The sequence below is a fragment of the Salmo trutta genome, chromosome 15 (genome assembly GCF_901001165.1).
Source record: "Salmo trutta chromosome 15, fSalTru1.1, whole genome shotgun sequence".
Classification (NCBI taxonomy): Eukaryota; Metazoa; Chordata; class Actinopteri; order Salmoniformes; family Salmonidae; genus Salmo; species Salmo trutta.
Window position 1 is genome coordinate 51,154,631 of NC_042971.1, and position 25,321 is coordinate 51,179,951.

The window sequence follows — 25,321 nt, forward strand, 5'->3', positions numbered from 1 at the left end:
TCCTGGGATTGATTTGCACTTTTCGCACCAAAGTACGTTCATCTCTAGGAGACATAACGTGTCTCCTTCCTGAGCGGTATGACGGCTGCGTGGTCCCATGGTGTTTATTCTTGCGTACTATTGTTTGTACAGATGAACGTGGTACCTTCATGCATTTGGAAATTGCTCCCAAGGATGAACCAGACTTGTGGAAGTCTACTATTTTCTTTTCTGAGGTCTTGGCTGATTTCTTTTGATTTTCCCATGATGTCAAGCAAAGAGGCACTGAGTTTGAAGGTAGGCCTTGAATTACAGGTACACCTCCAATTGACTGAAATGATGTCAATTAGTCTATCAGAAGCATCTAAAGCCATGACATCATTTTCTGGAATTCTCCAAGCTGTTTAAAGGCACAGTCAACTTAGTGTATTTAAACTTCCTACCCACTGGAATTGTGATACAGTGAATTATAAGTGAAATAATCTGTCTAATCAATTGTTGGAAAAATGACTCGTGTCCTGCACAAAGTAATGTCCTAACTGACTTGCCAAAAGTAGTTTATTAACAAGAGATTTGTGGAGTGGTTGAAAAACAAGTTTTAAATGACTCCAACCTAAGTGTATGTAAACTTCCGACTTCAACTGTATATATATATTTTTTTATACCTGAATCTGAATAAATGGATGTCAAAAATCAACCTGTAGCCTGTGTTTCAGATAAATCCTTATGAAGACAATACCTTGCTAGTCTTCACCACACACATTAAAGACATGACCCATTTGTGCAGTGAAACAGTGACAGCACGGTATACAAACCAAATAACGTTTATTTGCAGTCACAATGCCGACACTATAATATGTAGCAGACATCCACACAACTCAACCAAACTACCGATCCAACACACTCACATCAGAGAACCAAGGTACCGATCCAACACACACACACTCACTTTAGGGAACCAAAACAATAAACCAGGAAGTCAAATCAACATTGTTAGAGATGAGCTAGTCGTCACAAACAGTTAGCAGCAACACCTGTAGAGTAGCACAAGTTGCTAATGAACTCTGAACCCACATCTCCTCTTTAATACACAGTTCTGTCTTTTTCTTACCACCCATTTCCCTGTAATACACAGCTCTCTGTTCTACAAAAGGTTGCATTCTTCTTTAGTTTCTCAATTAGAAATAAACTATCCTTCAGGGAGCTCGGAAATGAGAGCTGAACGTTCTAGAATGTCCTGGAAGGTTCTGTCTGGAGCGCACCGCTCCTTTACAGCACCACGAGAGGCCACGCGCGCACTCTCTGAGTCACACATACTCCAGAGATAGACTGCAGCCACGCTCCTTTCTGTTATCAGATCTGTGACCCCTACACACTAGCTAGCATGCTGAGACACTTCACTCTCCCCTAACCCAACCGACTCCCCTGAGGTTAGTGTCAGCTCCAACCAGCCTCCCAGAGGGTAAAGTGGAGCATGACCTTAACCCAAACCTACTCCCATAACCCTGCCCCACACCTACACCCAACCAATTATTTTCTAGGCAAAATGTCTGGGGGCTAAAGGTGGTGTCTAGGGGCTAAAGGTGGTGTCTAGGGGCTTTGGACAGTGCATAGAGAGTAAAGGTGGTGTCTAGGGGCAGTGCCTAGGGAGTAACAGTGGTGGGTATTTACATCACTCAAATCAGAGGGCCAGAGGAAAATGTGCAAAATGGACAGTTTCTCACTCTTTGTCTCTACCCCTTCACAGCTCTAGTGCTCTCTACTTTCTCGCTCCTCTCATCCCCTGTAGAAAGTTTTTTCCCCACACACAGACAGACAGGTGCACTGACTCACTACACTGTAAAAAGTTCAATCACACATTTCTCATTTTGTGTTTTAAATTCAATCAATATAAACATTGTTCAAAATGTTATGAAAAAAAATGTACACTTGATTTGTTGTGTTTCTATACAAGGCAGGCAGAAGCAGAGAACTACATTTACCGGCTTCTCCCTTTTCACCTTCATCCCCCCGCAGATTCTCTCCCTCCAAAGTGTGTAGAGATATCCTCATCCTCCACTTCCCCCTCTCCTCCCAGCGAGTAGCAGGGTGACCTCTACAGACTGGCTTTAAAATAGATCTGTATATTTATATAGGCTTCTATAAAAAGGGGGGTGGAACCACAAGGGAGAGGAAGAGGGGTGAGAGGAGGAGTGGAGGGGGTTGAGTTTTGGGAAGCTGCTCTGTGTGGAGCAGGTGTGCGTGTGTGGAATGTCAGCTCATCATGTCATTGGTGTTGACTCCGTATGAAGAGTTTTTCATGCTGTCGTTCACCTCCCTCCGGAACACCGAGAGGTTCTGGGTGAACCTGCACAGATTAATATACACACAGTTAAAAAACACAAAGTTACCACACACACAAAGTGAGCGCGCACACACAGTCAATGGAATTGTGTGTACCTGTCTCTGTTCTTGGTTAGCAGGTTGCGTTCTATCCCCTCCATCAGGTTCTCAAAGCAGAGATGCATGGCCTGCTGCTTTTCTGGAGGCTGGCTGTTCACAATGCTGTTCCTCAGGTCTGCAAAATACTACACACACACAAAAAAAGAATGTTCTCTGATCGGCAAAATACAGCAGGAATGGAGACACACACAGGACGAGGCTGGTGTGTTAGGTTTTTTTCTTTCCTTTTTTTAGCCAGGATAGTCCACTCAGCAACAATTTCCACGTCTTCCAGGGAATGGTTGGATAATGGGTGTATGGATGTGGTTGTGTACCTGTACCTTCTCGTTGAGCAGGATGAGGCCCAGTAGAGGTCTGGACATGGACCACTGGTTCCTGCAGTCCTCAAAGATTATGATGTTCAACACTGTGGACAGCATCTGTAGGACAAACACACAGAATGATTAGTGTGAGTGAGTAAGTGTGCGAGAGAGCGAGATCGGTGTGTGTGTTTGGGGTGTGTGTACCTGTTGGATCATCTCTGGGTGTTGCTGCATGATGTGTAGGAAGCGTTCGTCTGTTGCCATGGCAACAGGCCGTTTCTTAGTGGAGCGAGACAGCTAAACAGAAACAATACATTAGCATCAATATATGTACATACATATATGTATAAGATGATATGAATAGATTACAGATGAACAGAGGGAGAGGTTACCTGTTTGAACAGGTAGGTGGCGATATGGTCCAGACTGGAACAACACCCAGTACACACCATAGTATCTACAACACACGTTAGTCATTTTAAAATAAATTATAAATATAGTTGATTTATTTATTGTCCTATCATGATGGAACAGTCCACAACCCTATACAGCCACCTGAGAGACCCATACACTAAGGAGAAGTCCTTATCTGTTTTATGGGCCTACTGTAAGTAGCCTATACGCAGCCAAAACAAAAAGATAAATGCAGTCAGAGACCTTCTAGAGCAGCACCGCCCCCTCAAGATTCTGAGCCTGCCTGGCAGGATTGGTCCAACAAAGCCAGAGCCCCCTGATGGGTGAGCATAATATACAAGGAATTTCTCAAAGCTGCTAATGACTACCTTGATGACCTTGATGACCTTGTACCTAGCCGGTGGGGATTCTGGTGGGGTGCCCCCACCAAGGTCATCAAGTAAATAATAAATAAATAAATAAATAAATAAAGTGTTGGTAGGGGACAGAATGCAGTCGGACCATCAACTAATTGGCACATACATTACCTAATCAGACAAGTTTTTTACATGGACATTGGAGATAATATAAGGCAACTACTGGAAACAATAGAACACTATGAAATATCAGGGAAACCAGGCCTGGTTTTCATAGCTGACTTTGAAAAGGCTTTTGATAAAGTACAACTGGAGTTTATATATAACTGCCCGGAATATTTCAATTTTGGAGAATCTCTTATAAAATGGGTTAAAGTTATGTATAGTAACCCTAGGTGTAAAATAGTAAATAATGGCTACTTCTCAGAAATTATTAATCTGTCAAGAGAAGTAAAACAACGTTGTCCACTATCGGCATATCTATTTATTATGGCCATTAAAATGTTAGCTATTAAAATCAGATCCAACAATAATATCAAGGGATTAGAAATCCAGGACTTAAAAACAAAAAGGTGTCATTGTACGCCGATGATTCAAGCTTTCTTTTAAATCCACAATTTGGATCACTCCACAGCCTAATAGAGGATCAAGATACTTTTCTAACCTCTCTGGATTACAACCAAAGTGTGATAAGTGTACTATATTATGTATTGGGTCACAAAAAAATACAACTTTTAAATAACTGTGTAGTTTACCAATAAAATGGTATGACGGTGATGTGGACCTACTCAGTATACATATCCAAAAGAAAGAAATTATCTCAGTACAATACATTTTAATAGAAAGTTAGCAAAAATAGTTAAGATCTTGCTGCCGTGGAAAGGAAAATACCTGTCTATTTGTGGAATACTCACCCTGATTAACTCTTTAGTCATATCACATATTACCTATTTGCGTATGGCTTTGCCTACACCTAGCGACCTGCTTTTTACATTATAGGAGCAAAACAGATTCAACTTTATTTGGAATGGCAAGCCACACAACATTAAACAGGCCTATTTATATAATGAATATGAATTTGGAGGGCAAAAATGACTAAATATTAAAGCATTAAACCTCTCACTAAAAAGGTGTCAGTCATACAAAAGTTATAGTTAAATTCCAACTGGTTCTCTAGCAGATTAGTAAGAATGTCTCACACCATGTTCAAGAAAGGCCTTTTTCCCTTTATTCAGATTACATCCTCTCACTTTCAGTTATTTGAAAATGAAATATCCAAAATATCGCTATTTTTAAAACAAGCCATAAAAAAAAGTTGGTTGCAATTTCAGTTTAATCCACCAGAAAAGACAGAACAAATAGTGGTTAAACGTAAATATACTAATTGAAAAAAAAAAAAAAAAAAAGTAGAATCTTTTTAAATTATATCATAAATAGGACAGGTGGAGTTGTCACACATGCACCTAACAAAAATATGGAAACGTCTGCTCTACCCAAATTTGCAGCATTACTGCAAAAATGGAAGAGGCAAGTGGAAGGGGGAAAAAGTAAGGAACTTGTCTGTCGGCCCTGCATTAAAGACCAACATTGGTTAAAGAAAATGGTGATGAATATATATATTTTTTTAAAGTATACCAGTTTCATTTAAGGACAAAAAAAATTGACAGCTGTGCCATATAGATTGAAAAATAGTTAAGAGATTTCGATGTACCGATTACATGGTTTATGAACTGATACGCAAAACGCCGGATTCAAAATCTAAAATTGTTCTACTTAAAATTATACAAAATTCTTGAAACCAATAGAATGTTTTATACAGTACCAGTCAAAAGTCTGGACAAACCTACTGATTCAAGGGTTTTTCTTTATTATTACTATTTTCTACATTGTAGAATAATAGAAGACATCAAAACTATGAAATAACACATATGGAATCATGTAGTAACCAAAAAGTGTTATATCTAAATTTATTTTATATTTGAGATTCTTCAAATATAATTGGATGACAGCTATTGTTTAACATGATTATACCCAACACCTACAATTATCTATAAGGTTCCTCAGTCGAGCAGTAAATTTCAAATTTCAACCACAAATTCAACCTCAGCAGGACAATAACCTAAAACACAAGGCCAAATCTACACTGGAGTTGCTTACCAAGATGACATTAAATGTTCCTGAATGGCCTAGTTCCAGTTTTGACTTAAATCAGCTTGACAATCTAATGGCAAGGCCCGAAAATGGTTGTCTAGCAATGATCAACAACCAACTAAAAAGAGATGGAAGAATTTTAAAATCCTAAAAATGGGCTAATACTGTACAATCCAGGTGTGCAAAGCTCTTAAGAGACTTACCCAGAAAGACTCACAGCTGTAATCGCTGCCAAATGTGATTCTAACATGTATGGACTCAGGTGGTTGAATTGAATCAAGATATATTAGCGTTTTATTTTTCATGAATTTTTTTATAGATGTCAAAGTTGAAGAAAAATTCTAACATGAATGTTGTGTAGATCGTTGATGAAAAATGACAATTAAATATGTTTTAATCTCACTTTGCAACACAACAAAAGTCAAGGGGTGTGAACATTTTCTGAAGTCACTGTATATATCACCCGGTGCAGTGGTATACTGTATATGTACCATTTCCCGGTGAAGTGGTATACTGTATATGTACCATTTCCCGGTGCAGTGTGTGTATGTACAGCTGAAGTCGGAAGTTTACATACACCTTAGCCAAATACATTTAAACTCAGTATTTCACAATTCCTGACATTATATCCTAGTAAAAATTGCCTGTCTTAGGTCAGTTAGGATCACCACTTTATTTTAAGAATGTGAAATGTCAGAATAATAGTAGAGAGAATGATTTATGTCAGCTTTCATTTCTTTCATCACATTCCCAGTGGGTCAGAAGTTTACATACACTCAATTAGTATTTGGTAGCATTGCCTTTAAATTGTTTAACTTGGGTCAAACGTTTAGGGTAGCCTTCCACAAGCTTCCCACAATAAGTTGGGTGAATTTGGCCCATTCCTCCTGACAGAGCTGGTGTAACTGAGTCAGGTTTGTAGGCCTCCTTGCTCGCACATGCTTTTTCAGTTCTGCCCACAAATTGTCTATGGGATTGAGGTCAGGGCTTTGTGATGGCCACTCCAATACCTTGACTTTGTTGTCCTTAAGCCATTGTGCCACAACTTTGGAAGTATGCTTGGGGTCATTATCCATTTAGAAGACCCATTTGCGACCAAGCTTTAATTTCCTGACTGATGTCTTGAGATGTTGCATCCACATCATTTTCCTCCCTCATGATGCCATCTATTTTGTGAAGTGCACCGGTCCCTCCTGCAGCAAAGCACCCCCACAACATGATGCTGCCACCCCCGTGCTTCACGGTTGGGATGGTGTTCTTCAGCTTGCAAGCTTCCCCCTTTTTCCTCCAAACATAACAATGGTCATTATGGCCAAACAGTTCTATTTTTCTTTCATCAGACCAGAGGACATTTCTCCAAAAAGCATGACCTTTGTCCCCATGAGCAATTGAAAACCGTAGTCTGGCTTTTTTATGGCGGTTTTGGAGCAGTGGCTTCTTCCTTGCTGAGCGGCCTTTGAGGTTATGTTTATATAGGACTCATTTTACTGTGGATGTAGATACTTTTGTACCTTTTTCCTCTAGCATCTTCACAAGGTCCTTTGCTGTTGTTCTGGGATTGACTTGCACTTTTCACACCAAAGTACTTTCATCTCTAGGAGACAGAACACATCTCCTTCCTGAGCGGTATGACGGCTACGTGGTCTCATGGTGTTTATACTTGCATACTATTGTTTGTACAGCTGAACGTGGTACCTTCAGGAATTTGGAAATTGCTCCCAAGGATGAACCAGGTCTTGACTGATTTCTTTGGATTTTCTCATGATAAAAAGGCACTGAGTTTGAAGGCAGGCCTTGAAATATATCCACAGGTACACCTCCAATTCACAATTATCCTATCAGAAGCTTCTAAAGCTATTACATCATTTTCTGGAATTTTCCAAGCTGTTTAAAAGGCACAGTCAACTTAGTGTATGTAAACGTCTGACCCACTGGATTTGTAATACAGTGAATTATAAGTGAAATAATCTGTCTGTAAACAATTGTTGGAAAAATTACTTGTGTCATGCACAAAGTAGATGTCCTAACTGACTTGCTAAAAGTATAGTTTGTTAACAAGAAATTTGTGGAGTGGTTGAAAAACGAGTTTTAATGACTCCAACCTAAGTGTATGTAAACTTCCGACTTCAACTGTATATACATTACCCAGTGCAGCGGTATACTGTGTATGTATAATTTCTCGGTGCAATGTGTGTATGTATAATTTCCTGGTGCAGTGTGTGTATGTATATACATTACCCAGTGCAGTGAGTCCCTCGGAGATAGATGACAGTATGTACATGACGACATGCGGTTCTAGAGAAGCAATAAAGTTCATGTGATCCTGAGTCAACACCTCCAACAGACTGTAGAACGACTGGCTCAACTTGGGATAGTCCTGGAGTGAGGAGGGAGAAAGAGAAGGGAGGAGGGAGAAAGAAGGAGATTAAGTGTGCTGAAACTGCCAGTCAGATATATTTAGAATGTTCAGGGAAGTACTTCGCTGTGAGGGTTGGAGAGGAGTGTGTGTGTGTGTGTGTGTGTGTGTGTGTGTGTGTGTACCAGCAGGTCACTGTGTGGTATGGACAGCAGCAGTTTGATGAAGGTCTGTAGTGCGTTGTCCAGTGCGTCATCTCCATAGAGACGGAACACCCCGAAGTTGACATAGTTCCCAGAGAGCACAGCCTTGAGCATGGAGAAACACACACTGACACCCTTCAGCTTCACACTGTACATCTGGTCCTTAGGCACCTCCCCAATGGTCAGGATACGGTTACCTGGAGAAGGGGAGAGAGAGGACCAAGGGAATTAATATATAAAAAAATGTGTGGCTGACCAACCAATTACATTGCTCCAGTGAGTGTAGTACCATAGGTGGTGATCATCTTGCTGGTTTCTCTGAAAAGCAGGATTCCGTTGGGTGATGACACATCAAATTGTAACCTCTGTGACCTGGAAACACAGACACAGAGTTAAGGATTCATATTTTCCTCAAACATTTACCAATTTTCCATCCTGAGAAAATTGCAAGCCTTTGCCAAGTATCCCGAGATCCTTCCAATCAGAAATGCTATCTAAAAGCATTTAATACCCCCAATTGTGGAACGGACATAATTCTATCACTATAAATTGAGAAACACTTGCAGGTATCTAACGGTTTCTTGTTGTATTTGTTGTAATTGAATCAACTCAAAGTTCTCTCAAAGTCGTCACACTATTTTGTTTATGTAACCTATAGTTTTAACGTAGGCCCAAGAAAAATTGTTTGTTTGACTAGTTCTTATAGCTAGTGAAAATGACAGGGTCGTTTTACCGTTGACTGAAAGATGACACCCAGCTTGTTGGCTCTTTCCTCTCCCCTTGCAGAGCAGCTGTCTGGCTATCAGGGGAATTTGGAAAGATTATGGCTGTTTCTACTATGAAAACTCAGTTACGTGGTGACTGTTTGTTTAGCGCAGCATTTGATATTTTCCCTGTGACAGACAAGCAAACTGTGTAGAATCCGCACCTGCTGCCGATCAATTCCATGTGAATCTGACCTAGTCAAGCCAGTGCCCTTGCTTTGGTTAGTGTAACAACTTGGAACAATGTTGCGAATGTCAATTTCCTTGAGCGCTTTTGCAGACACAATGTATTAGGTGTTTTGTTAGCAGTAGTTAGTAGTTTATATTTTGGAGCCTCTGTTGTGCAACACAGCTGCCGTTTGGAAAGTTATTTGAATGAACAAACTGTAGAGGAGAAACCTGGGATGGAAATGACCTACCGTGACTGCGTGAAGAAGTCGTGTGTAGCAGTGTAAGTTATAGAAGCCATGTAGACGTTTTCTATTGGGGACTAGCCTAAATAATGCAGGTTTCTAGCGTTGCATATTTTCTGTTTTTGCATTAGTGCGGCATAGAAATGTTATATTATTGTTCGAGATACTTAAAAAAAACAATGTTTATCTTGGTAATCAGGAAGGCACTTGTTCAGGAAATTGGTGTTAATCCCTACAAAGGTTAGAAGTCAGGGGTTAGAGGTCGAGGGAGGTGTCAGGGTTCTGACTGTGTGAATGTTTGTGTACCTGTTGTGGACTAGCTCGGCCATGAGCTTTAGGACAGGAGTGGTGCATGCTGGTACGTGGTACCAGAGCTCTATAGCTCTCTGCAGGATGGGCATGTAGGCTGGGTAGCTGGGTGAGGGGTTAAGAACAACACTGTGCACCAATGAGACTTCAAGTGAAGGACAACACTACTTGCAATTCACAACTCTACAGTGATTTCCTATTCTATGACAGACAGTCATATCTCTTCTACACAATGCATTTCTATCTGAACGTTCTTTAACCTTTTAACCTCCTAAGCAGGCCCCTGGTCCGTAAAGGTCAGGGGTCAGTAAAGGATACATCCAGTCGAAGAGCATCATAAAGCTGGTCTTGGCGTTGAAGGCAAAAGCGATACCTCTCAGGTCTCTGACCAGTCCTACCAACGTCCTCTTCGCCTCCTGCTCGTTGAATGTGTTGGTGCTGAACATCTGAGCCACTGCTTCAAACGCCGCCGTTAGGGGAAGCATGAATTGTTCAAACTGGTCCTCATCCTCACCTACACACACAAGATGAAAACAAGGTGAAAGTAGGGCTGGGACGATACCAGTATCACGGCAAGGGAACAACACACGAAGTGGATTTAACTTCTTTAGGAAAACAGCCCTAATGTTGGAAACAAACATCATTATCTTGTCATCCAGAGTCACATTGATTTATTTTTCCAAGCTATAGCACACAATATTCTACATACAACAGGTTTTAAAGGACCAACGAGTTTGATCTGCTTCGTGTTTTCATTTTTGCCATGGAAAAAATATATGATACTGGTATCATCACAGCCTTAGGTGAAAGAATGAAAAGTTTGTAATTATCCAAATAAGATCATTACTGATAATCGTGTAGACTGTAGATGTGTGTGTGTGTGTCTACCTAGGTCGACCATCAGCAGGCGTCCCAGTGCGGTGTAGAACGTGGTGCGACACCTCATGTCGCTGAGGTTTGATTGGTTGTTCACGCCCAGGAAGGAGAAGTGCTCGCTCTGACATCATAGGAGAAAGGATAAGGGCATTATGGGAAAAGAACTGGATGAAAAAGCATACATTGAGTTTCAGGTGGTTAGTGTTAAGGGTCAGGGTGAAGAGTCGAAGGTCAGGGTACTTACTGTGTGGTTGTTCAGCATGAACTGAACAGCGCTGAGTTTCACCAACTTCCTCACACTGCTGTACGTACACACACACACACCGTCAAAGAGACAACACAGGAGTTGGAATATAACAGATTACCAAATACACCCCCCCCCCTTTTCTCTCACACACACACGTGCAAAAGGATATCCTATGGAGAGGTCATTGAGTAACTGAAGTGTCTTGGAAGTGATTGGTTCACACTGGCCCCAGTACTTCAGATTGGTGATGCTGCAATCACAAATGGTATTAATCAGTGGTTAGTTCATAGAACCAGCAGTAGTAGTAACACAGGAAGTGTTGAAACTCACATTTTTCCAATGAAGACGCTGAGTACCATGGTCTCATCATTCAGCCCCAGAACCTCTGACAGCCGCCGGTACAGCTGTGACACACACACAGACACACGCCATTAACCATTGGAAGATCCCCTGGAGAGTGCGCAACTACACAGTAGGACAATATGATATAATCACAAACAGTAACAGCTGCCAGCAGCGTAGCACTGGTCATACATCTCCACAGGGTTAAAGGCAAACACACACCAATCAGCTCTGCTCTCATCTCCCCAACATGGCTGCACATTCCACCAAACCCTGAGCTCTGAGGTAAAGTAGTGTGTGAGGAAGAGAGTGAGCGAGATCAAGAGAGTCTGTGTGATAGTGTTAAGTTGAGCAGAGCTGAGGATGGTTTGCCTTAGTATCGGGGGTTAGGGTAGGGGGTGTCATAAAGGGGTGTGTATCTCCTGCAGGTCTGGGGTGTTCTTTATTCTGCCACCTCAGACTCATACGGTCCATCTCACACATACACAACCTGAAATGAGACATTCCAGAACCCCCATCATATTAATTATTCTAGAACTATTCCCCTGCCTCCACTCCACGGAGAATTCTCTGGTTAGCCATGATTCCACCTACTTTATCCACCATGTTAACAGTAAAACTGACCATGTCACTAAGAAGGGATAGGGAAGGATAACTAGAAGACCAAACCAAACAGACACGTTGGGGGAGGGCTGCTCTCTCGACTGTCACCACTTATCTGAACTGTTCACATTTCGCAGCCTCTGCCCAGCACAAACAAAACACACTCAGTCAGTCAGTCAGCCCAAGGCTGTGTGTCAGCACTAACACACCCACAGACAAAAGAGCTACTAGTTCAAATATAACACAACTCCCACTAGCTACAGACAGAGAACGGAATGGAGAGAGATGGAGTTAGTCATGAGAGGAAGGAAGATAGCCTTGCTATTGAGAAAGGCCGCTATAGGCCGACCTGGCTCTCAAGAGCACACTGCCCACAAAATGAGGTGGAAACTGAGCTGCACTTCCTAACCTCCTACCAAATGTATGACCATATTAGAGACACATACTTCCCTCAGATTACACAGAGCCACAAAGAATTCGAAAAAAAATCCAATTTTGATAAACTCCCGTATCTATTGGGTGAAATACCAGTGTGCCATCGCATCAGCAAGATTTGTGACCCGTTGCCACAAGAAAAGGGCAACCAGTGAAGAACAAACATGGTAAATACAACCTATATTTATGTTTATTTTTTCCCCTTTTGTACATCATTACAACACTACATAGCCATAATACGACATTTGAAATGTCTCTATTCCTTTGGAACTTTTGTGAGTGTAATGTTAACTGCTCATTTTGTATTGTTTATTTAACTTTAGTTTATTATCTATTTCACTTGCTTTGGCAATGTAAACATATGTTTCTCATGCCAATAAAGCCCCTTGAATTGATAGTAACGGAGTTAGTCTTGCTAAGAGAGGAATAGAGAGAGAAAGAGTTAGTCATGCTTAGAGAGGAACTGAGAGAGATAGTAACAGTCATGCTTAGAGAGGAACTGAGAGAGATAGTAACAGTCATGCTTAGAGAAGAACGGAGAGAGATAGAGATAGCTGTGGATCTAAACAAGACAGTATGACATGTGGACTCATCAACATTAAATCATGTTTGAGGTCTGAAACATAACTCTTTGTGTGTGTGTGGTGAAAGTATTTACCTTGGAGGACTTTTGCACCTGGTCGCCGATGTAGATTTTCCTGAACTGTTCAAAGAAGCTGAGCATGGCCAACTCCAACCGCTCGTTACCCGCCTGGGCCAGCCGCGAGTCTGTTAGGTTCATCAACTGGAGCACCCTGACACACATACACACACACTTGTGATTGACTCAGCATCAGGGCCCCCGAGTGGCGCAGTGGTCTAAGGCACTGCACCTCAGTGCTCGAGGCGTCACTAGAGACTCTGGAGGGATCCCGGGCTGTATCACAACCGGCTGTGATTGGGAGTCCCACAGGGCAGCGCACAATTGGCCCAGCGTTGCCCGGGTTAGGCCGTCATTGTAAAATAAGAATTTGTTCTTAACCGACTTGCCTAGTTAAATTAAAAAATATATTTTTAAAAAGCATCCTGAGACACACACGATTGACTCATCTGCTGCTGTATCCTGAGGTACATTTACAATAGGACATGTACACTGAGTGTACAAAACATTAGGAACACCTGCTCTTTCCATGACAGACTGACCAGGTGAAAGCTATGATCCTTTATTGATGTCACTTGTTAAATACACTTCAATCAGTGTAGATTAAAGGGAGAATGATTTTTAAACCTTGAGACATGGACTGTGTACGTGTGCCATTCAGAGGATGAATGGGCAACAAAATAATTGAGGCTGTTCTGAGGGTGCAACTCAATATTAGGAAGGTGTTCATAATGTTTTGTGCACTCAATGTATTAGGCTAGTGGCAAGGCCCCAAAAATGTGCCGATGCCCCTACCCGAGGTATAACAAAACACAACCATGTTTTCCATATCTCTAGGGTCTACTATTTTATGAAATGGATGGTTGTCCAAATATTTGACTGTGAAAGTGGTTACATTGATAGATATTGTAACACACCCTCTTAACTTAGTGTAACTATTCCCCAGGTCATTGCTGTAAATGAGAATGTGTTCTCAGTCAACTTGGGCCACATAACTCAATATTGCAAGTTGCTAAAATGTTGAATACAAGTAGTCAATTGTCTGCCGTACATCAGAAACAAACAACATTAGGGAATCTTAAAGCACTTTTTTCTTTATATTCCTTTGGAAGTCAGGTCGGATGATAATTTGGCCAATATTAAGTGTGGGTGGTTGGCATTGATTATGTACTGGGGCGTGCCCAGCAGGAGATGGAGAGTGACAGAACCTGTGAGGGTGACCTCAGGTTACTTAAACGTTAGAGTGTAGCTAGATCATAGACTATTAATAAGAAGCGTTGGTTATGAGGGACATAGCACAGCTCCACACACATTTACTTTTGAAGTTGATCCCTGAGCTGATGCACAAAGCATAGTGCACAAAGACCACCACTCACATTCAATTCCCAGCCACCATAAACGATCACATAAAGCATGTTACACCATCCTAAGGAGCCTCTTGCTTGCCATAAATGGCTTATGTCCTTATAGGCATCTTGTGATTACTGCAGTTTCTCAGACCAATGCATGAGTTCATGCTTTAAGTAGCCCTATATTTCTGTTATTATGGTCCTCTCCCTCTGTTAGAAGTGCACCTGCGCGGAAGTTTTAGTCTCTGTTGGACCGGGCCAGAGTGTAATACCGCGCTGATATTGTGAAGTAAACTGCTAAACTGGAACCTAGTTGTGTCATTTGGAGATCACATTGGTTTCAGAAGATGGCTAATAAATACAAATGCGCCACCTCGCGTCGATGAGAAGAGGTCGTATGAGAGATAGAAAAATTTACTTGGAATCTGGACACGGGTTACCAATCTGGACAAGAAAAAGCAAGCACTTGCAGTGGTATTATTGCTTGAGGGAAGAGCAAGAGATACAGCACTGGAAATATCCGCGGAGGATTTGACCCAGGATGACAGAATGGGAACTTTGATCAGAGCACTGGATTCTGTGTTTCTTAACCTGCATATTTAGTTAAAATAAATGCATGTTAGCAGGCAATATTAACTAGGGAAATTGTGTCACTTCTCCTGCGTTCAGTGCAAGCAGAGTCAGGGTTTATGCAGCAGTTTGGGCCGCCTGGCTCGTTGCAAACTGTTTGAAGACCATTTCTTCCTAACAAAGACCATAATTCATTTGCCAGAATTTTACATAATTATGACATAACATTGAAGGTTGTGCAATGTAACAGCAATATTTAGACTTAGGGTTGCCACACGTTCAACAAAATACGGAACGGTTCCGTATTTCACTGAAAGAATAAACGTTGTCATATTAATGACCAAAGGCTCGTATATCTGTGTGTTTGATTTGATAGAGCAGTCTGGCTGAGCGGTGGCAGGCAGCAGCAGGCTCGTAAGCATTCATTCAAACAGCACTTTACTGCGTTTGCCAGCAGCTCTTAGCAATACTTGAAGCACAGCGCTGTTTATGACTTCAAGCCTATCAACTCCCGAGATTAGGCTGGTAATACTAAAGTGCCAATAAGAACATCAAATAGTCAAAGGTATATGAAATACAAACTGTATAGAGAGAAATAGTCGACGCGTCATAATTCCTATAATAACTACAACCTAAAACTTCTTAACTGGGACTATTGAAGACTCATGTTAAAAGGAACCACCAGCTTTCATATGTTCTCATGTTCTGAGCAAGGAACTTAAACGTTAGCTTTCTTACATGGCACATATTGCACTTTTACTTTCTTCTCCAACACTTTGTTTTTGCATTATTTAAACCAAATTGAACATTTATTTGAGACTAAATAGATTTTATTTATGTATTATATTAAGTTAAAATAAAAGTGTTCATTGATCATTCAGTATTGTTGTAATTGTCATTACTACAAATAAATTAAATGTAAAAACAAAATTTTTTTGGTCCTTCAATAAATCGGTATCGGTACCGGCGTAGAAAAATCATAATCGGTCGACCTCTAATCAGCATTTGTGGGTTCGATTACAGGCTCAAAATGGCCAGAAACAAATAACTTTCTTCTGAAACCTAAAAGGCCGCTCAGCAAGGAAGAAGCCACTGCTCCAAAACCGCCATAAAAAAGCCAGACTACGGTTTGCAACAGCACATGGGGATAAAGATCGTACTTTTAGGAGAAATGTCCTCTGGTCTGATGAAACAAAAATGGAACTGTCTGGCCATAATGACCATCGTTATGTTTGTAGGAAAAAGGGGGAGGCTTGCAAGCCAAAGAACACTATCCCAACCATGAAGCACGGGGGTGGCAGCATCATGTTGTGGGGGTGCTTTGCTGCAGGAGGGACTGGTGCACTTCACAAAATAGATGGCATCATGAGGATGGAAAATTATGTGGATGCACCATCTCAAGACATCAGTCAGGAAGTTAAAGCTTGGTCGCAAATGGAGGCCTACAAACCTGACTCAGTTACACCAGCTCTGTCAGTAGGAATGGGCCAAAATTCACCCAATGTATTGTGGGAAGCTTGTGGAAGGCTACCCGAAACGTTTGACCCAAGTTAAACAATTTAAAGGCAATGCTACCAAATACTAATTGAGTGTATGTAAACTTCTGACCCACTGGGAATGTGATGAAAGAAATAAAAGCTGAACTAAATCATTCTCTCTACTATTATTCTGACATTTCACATTCTTAAAATGAAGTGGTGATCCTAACTGACCTAAGACAGGGAATTTTTACTAGGATTAAATGTCAGGAATTGTGAAAATCTGAGTTTAAATGTATTTGGCTAAGGTGTATGTAAACTTCCGACTTCAACTGTATATAAATAATGCATTTCATTTCTTTTTTGCAAACATTTCTAAAAAACTGTTTTCACTTTGTCATTATGGGGTATTGTGTGTAGAATTCGCTCATCAATGTAATAGATTATAGCCTTACTCTAAAGTCTAACAAAATGTGGAAAAAGTGAAGGTCTGAATACTTTCAAAATGCCCTGTATGGGAGACAGAGATATGGAAAAACATGCTTGTGCTTTGTTATACCTAGGGTATGGGTATCTCAAAAACTAAAGCCCTTTTTGAGGATTGTCCACTAGCCTAATAGGTAGTGGTATTGGTTAGGGTGAGATTACTTGTGTGTGAACTTACCGACAGACTAGTTCTCCGTCCATGGCGTCTTGTTCATCTGTAGAGGCGAAGGACACTCTTCCTCCAATGACCGCCCCAATTATATACACCAACCATGTTAACCTCCCTATAGATATAGAAATATAATTATATAAACCAACCACAACAATCTCCCTGGTAACAAAAACGTGTTGTTAAAAGCTATATTTTGACATACTTCATTGATTGATTGAGAGGGAAAGAGACGTACCCTCCTGGACAGTGATGTCGATGGTACTAGAGTTGGTAGACTGCAGTAGTTCCTGGTAAGTCTGTGCTGATTGGTCGAAGAGCTGGACCAATAGGGCACAGGTCTTCTCGTATTCACAGCGACCGATGGTGGAGAGCTGGTCTAACTGCTGCTGGACTAACCCTGCGTCATCTAGAGGGTCCTCTAACCCATCCCTTCACAGACGTGAAAATTATTTCAACGTTTCATAATTTGATCTGTGAGAGTGTGTGTGTCTGTGTGTGTTACCTGAGTATGATGCAGACAGACTCGAGGCGTGAGGTGATGTAGGCCTTGGTGACTTCAGGTGTGTATGTCTCTAGCAGGTGAGGCTCGGTGGCTTTAACGTAAGGGACAGACGCTGCCAGGCGCTGCCACAGGCTCAACAGGTAGTGGACAGAGTTAGGGGCAAACTCCCAGTGCTGCAACACACACAATATAAAAGTTATCAGAAAATTGTCATTGTTATCTCAGTAAGGAGAACAAGGTTTTCAGCAGAACGTTAAAACTTCTTATGGCTGGGTGGCAGTATTGAGTAGCTTGGATGAAGGTGCCCAGAGTAAACTGCCTGCTACTCAGGCCCAGAAGCTAAGATATGCATATTATTAGTAGATTTGGATAGAAAACACTCTGACGTTTCTAAAACGGTTTGAATGATGTCTGTGAGTATAACAGATCTCATATGGCAGGCAAAAACCTGAGAAAAAATCCAACCAGGAAATGGGAAATCTGAGGTTTGTAGTTTTTCAAGTCTTGGCCTATCCAACATACAGTGTCTGTGGGGTCCTATTGCACTTCCTAAGGCTTCCACTAGATGTCAACAGTCTTTAGAACCTTGTTTGAGGCTTCTACCGTGAAGTGGAGGGGAATAAGAGCTGATTGTATCAGGTGTCTGCCAGATGGGCATGAGCTTCAGCCATGCGTGCGCCCGTGAGAGGTAGCTGAGTTCCAATGCATTTCTAAAGACAAAGGAATTCTCCGGTTGAAATCTTATTGAAGATTTGTGATAAAAACATCCTAAAGATTGATTCTATACATCGTTTGACATGTTTCTACGAACTGTAATGGATTTTTTGGAGTTTGTCTGACCTGCGCGTCGTGAATTTGGATTTGTGAACTGAAGGCGCGAACAAAAAGGAGGTATTTGGACATAAAGGATGGACTTTATCAAACAAAACAATCATTTATTATGGAACTGGGATTCCTGGGAGTGCATTCTGATGAAGATCATCAAAGGTAAGTGAATATTTATAATGCTATTTCTGATTTCTGTTGACTCCAACGTGGCAGATATATTTTTGGCTTGTTTTTGTGTCTGAGCGCCGTACTCAGATTATTGCATGGTGTGCTTTTTTGATAAAGCTTTTTTGAAATCTGACACAGCGGTTGCATTAAGGAGAAGTTTATCTAAAGTTCCATGCATAACACTTGTATTTTCATCAACATTTATGATGAGTATTTCTGTAAATTGATGTGGCTCTCTGCAAAATCACCAGTGGTTTTGGAGGCAAAACATTACTGAACATAACGTGCCAATGTAAACTGAGATTTTTGGATATAAATATGAACTTTATCGAACAAAACATACATGTATTGTGTAACATGAAGTCCTATGAGTGTCATCTGATGAAGACCATCAAAGGTTAGTGATTAATTTTCTCTCTATTTCTGTTTTTTGTGACTCCTCTCTTTGGCTGGAAAAATGGCTGTTTTTCTGTGACTAGGTGCTGACCTAACATAATCGTTTGGTGTGCTTTCGCTGTAAAGCCTTTTTGAAATCGGACACTGTGGTTGGATTAACGAGAAGTTTATCTTTAAAATGGTGTAAAATACTTGTATGGTTGAGGAATTTTAATTGAGATTTTTGTTGTTTGAATTTGGTGCTCTGCACTTTCACTGGCTGTTGTCATATCGATCCCGTTCACGGGATTTCAGCCGTAAGAAGTTAACATCTAACAAGATCATTGAGAGGTATAGAAGGGCAGATTTAAGAAGGACTATTTATGAAATGTCTGTGTTTACCAAGACATGCACCAATCTGCCTCCAGGGTCTCACACAGACACACATAGTACCTGTAGACTGGTGACAGTGAAGTTGGCTATAAGCCTGATGACTTCTGGGTAGTTTTCTACTTTGACCAGCTCTCCCAGCTGGTAGTTACTTTTCAGTCGCGCCAACAGACGACAAAACTCATGGTAGTTGTTAGGGTCTGAGAGGCTCTGGAACACAAAGACAGCATTGTTAGTTACTTGTAGCATAAAATGTGTTATCGTATAAAATATGATTTCACCCAAAATAAGGGGGGACCAAATTTGAAGGAATAACAGAATTTAAGAGTCTTGTAACATGTAATAGTGTGTGTGTTACCTGTGGGTTCTCTAGTATCCTCTTGACTCCATCCACCAGGTGAGAGAGGAACTTGGCTCGCTCTGCGTTGTTGAACAGAGACCTCCTCACTGATGCTATCTGGACTAGACACGACAACACCTACACACACACAGAGCATTAAACAATACACCCATCCTGTACTGAATTGAACATACAAGCCACACACTCACACACTTTGCTTTACTCACCAACGGGGAGAGGGAGGGAGGGATGGAATGATACAAATCAAAAAAGAGCTGGAGTGTGGAGGAATCCAAAAACGCTGTGAGAGAAAGAGAGAGACAGATTAGGTTAGTACACAGTAATAGGCAGTGTTGGGATTAGTTACTTGAAATGTAATACATATTTCTAGTTACTTTACAATATTACTTTGTTTGGAAAGTAACACGTTATGCTACTTTGAGTTACTTTCATATAAAAAAAATCTCGCCGGTTGTTTGAATGTCGGCGGGAGCAAAGCGAACCGGGTGCGCTCTACCAAAGACAGGCTACTTATTAACTCATGTTTGATCACTCGATTCTCCTTTCATCTGTGGCGATGCTTTCCTGTGCTAGTCTACAAGTGCTGCTTAATTAGCCATATGTACTGCAAGCCAAACATTTCCTATCTTTTCATTCAAAATCTCTCTTGAGCCACCAGTTCTAGTTATAGACCGCACGTACACTGACACAGAGATGTATAGAGGGTACACTCGCCACTAGACGGGAAAACCTTCAATAGGCTTTGGTATCCCAGAAACGATAAATGGCAAAGATCAGAGGTGCTCCCTCAATACTTTACTACATTTCTTCAGCCTTTCTCCGTTCGCTCGAGAATTAAATGAGGAAACAAGTCGAAACACGCAGCCGGTAGAGATATGACTCTGAAAACAACGCTTGCGTTGTTTCCCCATTGTAATTGTAATAATATTACCCAATTTGAAAAAGTAACATGTTACTTTACTCCGCTACTCATAAAAGGAATCTGATTACGTAACGCGTTACCCCAACACCAGCAATAGGTGACGCAGTACTGCTATTTTACAGAATTGACAGAATGTGTTACCTGATCTCCAGGAAGTGGGGATCTGAACAGTGCAGAGGTCATCAGAGGACTCGTCTGTGGAAGTTCCGATGAAGTCATAGTTCAGACAGTTGTGACTGAGCTTCAGTAGCTGCATCAGTAGACCATGCTGACTCTCATCATTCAGGTTGAGGTTCTTACCCGACGCCTAGACACACACACGTTAAGTTCACAAGAACAACTGGAAATGGATGTCAATAGGTATGTCAACACATTAATACAATCCCTCTCACACACCCACCACAACCATCATCTCACACACACACCTGTTTGAGGAGATTGCAGGACAGGGTGAATATGTCGAAGAGGGACGAGTCTCTGAACGATGATGCAATCTTCCTGTGTTTGGTCAGAGGATGGCTGGTATCTGCCTGTACACACAACAACAAACACATATTTAACACACACAACAACACAACCACCACTTCAGATTAGAGGGGAGAAGGGGAAGTAAGAGGAGAGGAGGGAGATGTGGAGGAGAGGAAAGAGGTAGAGTACCTGGTTGATCTCATTGGTCAGTTGGGATAGGATGGTGACTCCTATGATGCAATGTTCTACACTGTCCTGCTGACAGACAGATAAAGAAAGACAGATTTGATCAGTCCACTACCTACTTCAAGAAAACAAATTATATTGGCTACACACACACACACACACACACACACACACACACACGTTTGTACCTGTAGGAAGCGTGTGACATCTGCGATGACGTTTCTGAAGACATAGTCGTCTTTCTGACAGTCGAACCAGCCAAGCTTGGTAATCCTGAAACACACACAAAAACACATAGCTTGATGATCCTGGAGGAGACAAAAACAAGGGAGAGAATCACTCACATGGAGGAGAGAGGGATGAAGAGAGGAGGAGAGAGGAGCAGGGAGAGGTTTACCTGGAGTACAGCTGGATCAGAGCCTGGGTAACAAACTCTGCCAACTTCGGCCGCGTTGCCAGATAATTCAGAACATAGTTCCCTGCATGCACACACACACACACACACACACACATGAGCCTTATGGACTAACTTGTACAGCATGAATATAGACTGGTGGGATGTGTGTGAGTGAGTCTTACGGATGTCGATGCGCTGCTCCAAGGGAAGAGGGTTGCTGGTGCGCGAAACCAGTTTAGACAGACAGGTAGCTGCAAGAAGTTGAGAGTAGGACGACTGGGAGAGAGAGAGAGAGAGAGAGAGAGAGAGGAAGATGGGAATACAAGCATGGACAGTGATAGAGACAACACATCAGCTGAGCTAAAATAGCAAGTCATACAGTAAACACTGTCAGTCATTTTTACATTTTAATTATTTAGCAGATGCTCTTATCCAGAGCTACTTACAGGAGCAGTTAGGGTTAAGTGCCTTGCTCTAGGGCACATCAAACGGTTTTTCATCTAGTCCGCTCAGGGATTCGAACCAGCGACCTTTTGGTTAATGGCCCAAAGCTTTTAACTGCTAGGAAGCCTGCCACCCTTTTTATCAAGTAATATGGTAAATATCAACAGCTTATTGATATAATGTCAGTGTGTGTGTGTGTACTACTCACGCTGCCTCTCTCCAGTAGTAGCTGACACTTGCTGAGACAGTCGGGGCTGTTAGTGAACTCCACCAGAGCTTTCTCTGCCTGCAACCTCACCCCAGTCTCTGTTGTCTCGTACAGCTGCTTACACAGGATCTCTAGCTGGGCTAGGCTCTACTCACACACACAGGAGAGAGAGACCTAAGTGAGTAGAGCACCAAAAAACATCCCTCATCAACAGCCAGGATACAGGTGTAGACAGTTCTATTGGGCTGTGAGCAATCAGTACGGCACAACGTTGTAGAGCGTTCAGACAGAAATAAGAAAGACTATAGCCTATTTCATAAAATAGACATGCCTCGCTCAATTTGTTTTTCAAAGACAAGAAAGTTTACCAAAATAAACATTCAGTAGCACCCTATTGAATATGACCCTTGTTAGATAGAAACACAGGGGCTAAACACCAGCCAGACACAGACCGATGTAGTGGCTATAGGGCAGTGGAGGCTGTATGGAAACCATGTGTTTCATACCATTCCATTGACTCCATTCCTGCCATTATTATGAGCCGTCCTCCCCTCAGCAGCCTTTACTGCTTTAGGGAGTGGGTGGGACCAGAAACCCCACAGTTAGTTAACTTACCCCAATACACAACACTAACATAATAAGGTTTAACTAACTCACAAACTAAATCCATCCAGCTAACGGATGTAACAATGCAGCAGACTATTCACCTCATTTAGCATTAGTAACTCCATTGTTGTAAAGAACTACATAACCACTCATGCATGCACACCCCAGCTAGCCTGACCAACATCATATTGTTTAAAGGACAAGTCAGCAGAATCCCAGGGCCAGTCTGATGCTAGCTACTGATATAGTACAGGATGTACTAGTCTAGGGAGGGAGTTGGATGCACATGGCTAGGGAGAAGAGGACTGCTAGACATAGATAAGAGCTCAATACCCCAACACTGCTGCTGCTGAGTCTGACTCATAGTGTACCACACACACACCTACTAATATTACTACTACAACAATCCTGATGCTGTGCAGTACATCTGACTAAGGATTTGGGTGGGCTAGTTAGATCATCATGTCATGCTGATGGTTCCTGAGAACATTGGCAAGAACGAATGTTCTGAGCAGGCCAGAACAGAATGTGTGTGTCTGGACCCTGTTGTGTGTGTGTCCCGTGCTGTCCATGATGACTTTGCAATAAGAGACAGTTACGTCACACAGTCAGACACCCTGACCAGGAAGCGCTGCCTCAGCGCGCTTACATCTGTAGTTATTATTACTAAACTAGATATCTATCTGGCACTCTCACCACCAGCCTGCTGAGCTAACGTAAAAAATCGAATACAAATACTGACACCAAGCATCTCTAAAATAATGTATATAATGCACAGACTTAGCCACCTGGGTGGGGTGAAGACTTCATTTAATCAACACATACATAAACCTGTCTGACTTAGCAAAATAACAATTAGCCAGCTACCTACTCACATCAGCAGACGCCGACACTTTCAGTGCCAAGTTGCTAATAACACAAACAGTAGTTACAGAAAGCTTGAGGCAGATATAGTTACTGTTAATCTATCGTCTGCTTGATATGACAGTTAGCTGCAAGTGCTAACTAACAGTAGCTAACTAATGTCAGTCAGTTGTACAAAAATGTGCCCACGTGACAGCCAGCATCCCAGCTAAGCTATCTTACTTTAGCACATTGGCTGGAAAGACGAAGCAAGTTGTTTGGCAAAGTTAATTGTCACCTGATTAGCTAGCTAATGGTAGCTATATTCTCAGATAGAATGATACCTAGTTATTAATGTGTTATGCTCCATGCCAGATAACGTTATCTAGTTAACTTGCTAGGTGTGTCCGTTTCGGAGTAGCACATTCTTGTTTGGGTTGCAAAATATGCACGGTGGGGTTTAATAAGTATAATAACGACAACACCGTCCAGGGGCCGGGTTCCAAGCTAGCTACATGTCAGCTCACAAAAAAAACGAAGAGGGTCGCGCGGGAGAATGTCGTGTTGCTATACCTGTAAGCTAGCAACAGTTAACCTAGCGTGGTAAATTACAAATAGCGGTGCATTTCAAAGGTCTGATCAAGCAAGCAAGCAAAGCATAATCAATAATTACATTTGACCGGATTTCGTTCAGGACGCGAAGGATGAAGTATGAGAGTTGCTAACCAATGAATTAGTGTTAGCTACTGTCAACTAACTGGCTTGCATTTTCCCCATCCTTGCTAGCAGATAGGCCGACCCATTGAACATACATGTTAAAGATGTTCTTTACTTCGTAAAAAAGGCACGAGATAAAACATAATGACAAGGTGGATAGCTGCTACAATCAATACATTCGCCCAGTAGTAAAAACAGTCCTAGCTAGTTAACAGTTAGCCATGTTTCATAAACACCAATGTTTTGTTTTCGGGTCCGCATCTTTAAACGGCGAAAGCTACACGATGACAGGCCACAAGTCAACACTGCAGCTCGCATCCTAGCTACACATATCGCACACAACCTGTACCACGACCGCTTTATGGATGCATTCACTCTCTCTATATTAAATTACGCATCGAAATATATATTACAGCTCATTCAAAGGCTTATTGAGGATTGATATATTACAAAACATAAAGCTGTGGTTACCTGCACATGATCCGCCATTTTGCTCCATTCATGCTCCTCTCTCACTCCCATTGAACTATCTCACTCCCCCTGACAAAGTGAATGAGCGCAGATTTTCACATTCAGAAAGCATTTACGCTCGCGCAATCGTTGGAACCCCCTTTAGAACCCCGTGCAACTTCACAGAATAAAAAGTGCGTAAAATAAAATACCTCTCATATAAGCAAACCCGCTCTTTGTTTACATGGCTCTTAAAGGGAAACTGCTTAATTTTGCTAGTTTCTGTTCTGGAATGGGTTTAATAACAGATTATCCATTATATTGACCAGATACTCAAGGGGCCGCTCTAACAATGGAAATAAATGTATTAACAAATGGAAGGCAGTCGGGACCATTCTAGTCATTGAGAGGGCAGATACTAATGAAACAACCTGCACAACTCCGATATAAAGTGTTTTTTTTTATCAAAGTTGCCAGGATGTCACGTGTCCTACTTATATCAGTACTCTCATAACAACCTTAGTATTACGAAACTTTTATTTGACCAAATAAGCCACACGTAGCAAACA

The 25,321-nt window shown here is 41.6% G+C and overlaps 1 protein-coding gene across 6 annotated transcripts; it reads right to left on the bottom strand.

Moving 5' to 3' along the window:
- Positions 1 to 787: 787 nt before the first annotated feature.
- On the bottom strand, positions 788 to 25,042 carry LOC115149277 (exportin-7). Of its 6 annotated transcripts, none has more exons than XM_029691988.1 (30): positions 24,774 to 25,042; positions 22,137 to 22,283; positions 21,667 to 21,760; positions 21,485 to 21,566; positions 21,276 to 21,360; positions 21,091 to 21,156; positions 20,859 to 20,963; positions 20,575 to 20,740; positions 19,718 to 19,791; positions 19,509 to 19,628; positions 19,214 to 19,360; positions 17,390 to 17,562; positions 17,123 to 17,316; positions 16,894 to 16,999; positions 12,851 to 12,986; positions 11,143 to 11,216; positions 10,982 to 11,062; positions 10,810 to 10,873; positions 10,578 to 10,686; positions 10,008 to 10,203; positions 9,687 to 9,794; positions 8,937 to 9,002; positions 8,493 to 8,575; positions 8,186 to 8,400; positions 7,883 to 8,021; positions 3,116 to 3,180; positions 2,928 to 3,020; positions 2,736 to 2,840; positions 2,419 to 2,546; positions 788 to 2,326 (listed from the first exon to the last, which is right to left on the bottom strand). In XM_029691988.1, the coding sequence occupies exons 1-30, from the start codon at positions 24,822 to 24,824 to the stop codon at positions 2,233 to 2,235; spliced, it is 3,366 nt and encodes a 1,121-aa protein (XP_029547848.1). In that variant the 5' UTR covers positions 24,825 to 25,042; the 3' UTR covers positions 788 to 2,232. The 6 variants fall into 6 exon arrangements, with proteins under 6 accessions (XP_029547848.1, XP_029547847.1, XP_029547849.1 ...); XM_029691987.1 differs by having other exon boundaries at positions 21,091 to 21,159; XM_029691989.1 differs by having other exon boundaries at positions 2,742 to 2,840; positions 21,091 to 21,159; positions 24,774 to 25,041.
- Between the last annotated feature and the right edge of the window lie 279 nt (positions 25,043 to 25,321).

What these genes read in the sequence shown, in the direction of transcription:
- LOC115149277 (XM_029691987.1), bottom strand. Translation starts at nt 24,824, where the DNA reads ATGGGAGTGAGAGAGGAGCATGAATGGAGCAAAATGGCGGATCATGTG. An exon ending in CCCCACTTCCTGGAGATCAG is followed by an intron (nt 19,792 to 20,574) that starts GTAACACATTCT and finishes TTTCTCTCACAG; the next exon opens with CGTTTTTGGATTCCTCCACA. An exon ending in TCTGTCTGCATCATACTCAG is followed by an intron (nt 17,317 to 17,389) that starts GTAACACACACA and finishes ACGTCTGTGAAG; the next exon opens with GGATGGGTTAGAGGACCCTC.